The sequence below is a fragment of the Rutidosis leptorrhynchoides genome, chromosome 10 (genome assembly GCF_046630445.1).
Source record: "Rutidosis leptorrhynchoides isolate AG116_Rl617_1_P2 chromosome 10, CSIRO_AGI_Rlap_v1, whole genome shotgun sequence".
Classification (NCBI taxonomy): Eukaryota; Viridiplantae; Streptophyta; class Magnoliopsida; order Asterales; family Asteraceae; genus Rutidosis; species Rutidosis leptorrhynchoides.
The window spans coordinates 7,608,969-7,613,125 of NC_092342.1; the positions used below are offsets into that span (position 1 = coordinate 7,608,969).

At 33.1% G+C, this 4,157-nt stretch overlaps 1 protein-coding gene across 1 annotated transcript; it reads left to right on the top strand.

Moving 5' to 3' along the window:
* The first annotated feature begins 909 nt into the window (after window positions 1-909).
* Window positions 910-3,709, top strand: LOC139869991 (uncharacterized). The gene is made up of 6 exons (XM_071857849.1): window positions 910-1,789; window positions 1,900-1,916; window positions 2,128-2,547; window positions 2,613-2,802; window positions 3,090-3,284; window positions 3,369-3,709. The coding sequence occupies exons 1-6, from the start codon at window positions 910-912 to the stop codon at window positions 3,707-3,709; spliced, it is 2,043 nt and encodes a 680-aa protein (XP_071713950.1).
* Window positions 3,710-4,157: the final 448 nt, after the last annotated feature.

Consider the following 4,157-nt stretch of genomic DNA (forward strand, 5'->3'; position numbering starts at 1 on the left):
TATAGTATTATTTCACTATCTGCTTATTAATTACGGAGTATGAGAATTTGACAAGCACTATAAGTTGTTTTTTGTGGTCGAATAAATTCCCTTAAAGGTTATTAATGAATTGTTATGAATTTGAGATATATTTTAACTCCTAAGCTACCATCAGTTTATTATCATGATTTTAAGTTTTAATGACCATTAAGTAACTTTTACATTAAAATTTATTGGTGTACTTATTATGTTAAAAAAAAAGTAATAATTATAAATAAAATTGCACATATTGCGTTTGGCATTGTCAAACTTGGACTCTTTGAACTTTAATTATCATGTTCAATTTAAGTCATAACTTATAAACAAACTTAATGAAATTTATTTTTAATAAAATAGGGCATTACAAAACATGTTTATATGTTTAATGACTACCTAATTATTAAGATTAGTTGTCGGCCCAACGGAACGCTACTAGTTGAAATAATTATGGTGAATAAAAGGTCATATTAAGTTACGTTTGGTGTCTAAAGATTGTGGGGTAGCCCAACAGTGACCCATAATTTTTTAGACATTTGATGGTATTTAGGAGATTATTTATAATTGGTTTACTTATATTTCTGCCCAACGGTGATGTATATGTAAATTAATTTTACATTACTTAATTAAGAAGTTATAAGTGTATTATTGATGGAACTAACGAGAAGTCAATAATTGCACCCAACTTCTTTAATAAATTTATTTTTGTGTTGTAATTAAATTATTATACCAACTTTTGCCCTACAGTTGGTGTTATTATTATTATTATTATTATTATTATTATTATTATTATTATTATTATTATTATTATTATTATTATTATTATTATTATTATTATTATTTAATGTCACTAATATAGTCTCATTTTATAAATTTTTATTTTAATGATGTACCATGGAAATTATTGTAGTCCTTATTGAGCGTAATAATGAGCATTTTATTTCAACTTTAACACTCACTGCTATTGCAAACTGTATTCCTCGCATAGAACACTTGAACGGAACTAATTTTGCATCGTGGAAAGATCAAATTAAGATTTCCCTCGGCATAACTGATTTGGACTATGCTTTAAGATTTGATCAACCTGCACCTCTTACCGACGAAACTACGGTTGAACAAAAGAAGACTTATGATATATGGGAAAGATCAAATCGCATGTCCCTAATGATAATGAAGAATTCTATATCGCCCGCTATTCGAGGAGCCATTCCTGACTCCGAAAATGCTAAAGAATTCTTAGAATTTGTTGAGGAACAATTTAAGGGCTCATCTAAATCTCATGCGAGTACCCTTATTCTTAAGATGCTTACCACGAAATATGATGGTGTTAGTGGGGTACGTGAGCACATCATGATGATGAATGACATGGCCTCAAAATTAAAGGGCATGGACATGGAAATATCTGAAGGTTTTCTCGTTCACTTCATTATGACATCTCTCCCTTCTCAGTTTGGTCCTTTTAAGATCAACTATAATACTCAAAAGGAGAAATGGAAAATGAGCGAGTTAATTGCCATGTGTGTCCAAGAAGAGGAAAGGTTGAAAATTGAAAAACCCGGTGTTGCTCACCTCACCACCGCTAAGACTACTCGTAAGAAAGTTTTCAAAAATAACAAAGGTTCAAAATGGGAGAAAGGAAGTTCCGCAAACGAAAGTTCTTTAAAGGCAAGTGCAAGTAAGGGCAAGGAAACGGGTCCAAAATGTAAGTTTTGTAAGAAACATGGACACATTCAAAGAGAATGCCCAAAGTTTCGAGAATGGTTAGACAAGAAAGGTCTGTATATATCCTATATTACTTACCATGAATGTTTTTTAATTAATATTCCCTCTAATACTTGGTGGGCTGATAGTGGTGCTATGGTTCATGTTACTAACTCATTGCAGGGATTCCTTTCAAAGAAGTAGCTACAAAAGGGGGAAAGAATCATTAAGGTCGGTAACGGAGATAAGTTACATGTTGAAGCTATTGAGACTCTCTTATTAGTTTTAGAGGGCGGTTTCAATTTGTACTTAAATAATACACTTTATGTTCCATTAATGACTCGGAACCTTATTTCTGTTTCTAAACTTGATCGTTTTGGTTATGATTTTAAGTTTGGGCATAATTGTTAGGATGTGTATTTTGATTCTCATGTTGTCGGTACTAGTTCATTAGAAAATGACCTCTATAAGCTTCATTTAGATAACAACTTTGCGGAATCCCTATTGACCATGGACGTACATGTAATCACTAATGGAAAAAGGAAAAAACTAGAAAATGAAAATTCCCCAAAATTGTGGCATAAACGTTTAGGTCACATATCGAAAGACAGAATGCAACGTCTAACTAAAGAAGGAATTCTTCCTACTCTAGATTTTTCCAATTATAACCAATGTATTGAATGTGTTAAGGGAAAATTTGTGAAAACAAATAAGAAAGGGTCCACAAGAAGTAAAGAACTTCTTGAAATTATTCATACTGACATTTGTGGACCTTTCATCACTGATATAGGAGGACATAAGTTTTTATCACTTTCATTGATGACTATTCTCGTTATACTTATGTTTACTTGATTAAGAAAAAATCTGAATCTCTTGATGTTTTCAAAATCTATAAGGCTGAAGTTGAAAATCAACTTAAATGCAAGATTAAGATTGTGAGATCGGATAGGGGTGGAGAGTATTATGGTAAACACTCTGATGTTGGACAAAGCCCCGGTCCATTTGCCTTATTTTGTCGTGAACATGGAATTATAAATCAATTTACTATGCCGGGAACACCGCAACAAAATGGTGTTGCCGAAAGACGTAATCGAACGTTATGGATATGGTTCGAAGTATGATATGTAATTCAAGTATCCCAAAGTACTTAAGGAGTGAGGCATTAAAAACATCCACTCATATCCTAAATAGAGTGCCTTCCAAGTCTGTCCCTAAAACACCGTTTGAACTTTGGACAGGAAGGACACCTAACTTGAACTATCTTAGGGTATGGGGTTGTCCAGCCGAGGTTAAAATTTTCAATCCTCAAATAAATAAACTCGACTCCAAAATCATTAGTTGTTATTTTATCGGATATCCTGAACGTAGTAAAGGTTATCGGTTTTATTGCCCTAATCATACTACAAGAATTGTCGAATCAAGAAATGTTGAGTTCATTGAGAATGGTGAAAATAGTGAGAGTGGGGGAAGAAATATTGAACTTGAAGAGAGTGTAAACACTCATAAGTCTGATATTCCATTATCACCGAACATGATAACCACACCATCATTAGCTCAAAATGAGGATGGTGTCCCTGCTGTTAATGAATCATAACATAATGAGTTACCACATGACACTCCCATCATCAATGAACAAACACATGATGATGAAGAAAATCATGAACCCGATACTCAACAACCATTACGAAAATCTGTCAACTATGATGATTTCGTAGTCTATCTAAATGAGATTGACTATGACTTAAGCAAAGTTGAAGATCATACTTCCTACAAAGAAGCCATTACGAGCAATCAATCAACTCAATGGCTTGAAGCCAGGCATGACGAGTTGAAGTCGATGGAAAAAAATGATGTCTGGGAACTTACAGAATTACCTAATGGTGCAAAACCTGTTAGGTGTAAGTGGGTCTATAAGACAAAACTAGACCAAAAAGGCAACATTGAACGATATAAAGCACGACTAGTTGCTAAAGGCTACACTCAAAAGGAATGAATAGATTATAATGAAACTTTTTCTCCTGTTTCGAGAAAAGAATCATTAAGGATCGTTATGGCTTTAGTAGTTCATTATGATTTGGAATTGCATCAAATGGATGTTAAAACTGCATTCCTAAATGATAACTTGCATGAAGATGTCTATATGACACAACCTGAAGGTTTTAAGGTTCAAGGCAAGGAACACGTGGTTTGTAAATTGAAAAAACCCATATATGGGTTAAAGCAAGCTTCTCGACAATGGTATCTGAAATTTCATGAAGTTATTGATAAGTTTCAGTTCAAGAAAAACACAGTGGATCAATGTATATACCTTAAGATCAGTGGGAGCAAATTTGCTATCCTGGTACTATACGTTGATGATATTTTTTGGCATGTAATGATAAAGATATGTTGTATGAGACCAAAAGATTCCTTTCAAGCAATTTATGAAGGATCTCAAGGAA

Coding starts and splice junctions, on each gene's coding strand:
- LOC139869991 (XM_071857849.1), top strand. CDS start 910: ATGGAAATTATTGTAGTCCTTATTGAGCGTAATAATGAGCATTTTATT. Junction 2,548..2,612: donor TTTCATTGATGACTATTCTC/GTTATACTTATG, acceptor AAAATCTATAAG/GCTGAAGTTGAAAATCAACT. Junction 2,803..3,089: donor AAATGGTGTTGCCGAAAGAC/GTAATCGAACGT, acceptor AACGTAGTAAAG/GTTATCGGTTTTATTGCCCT.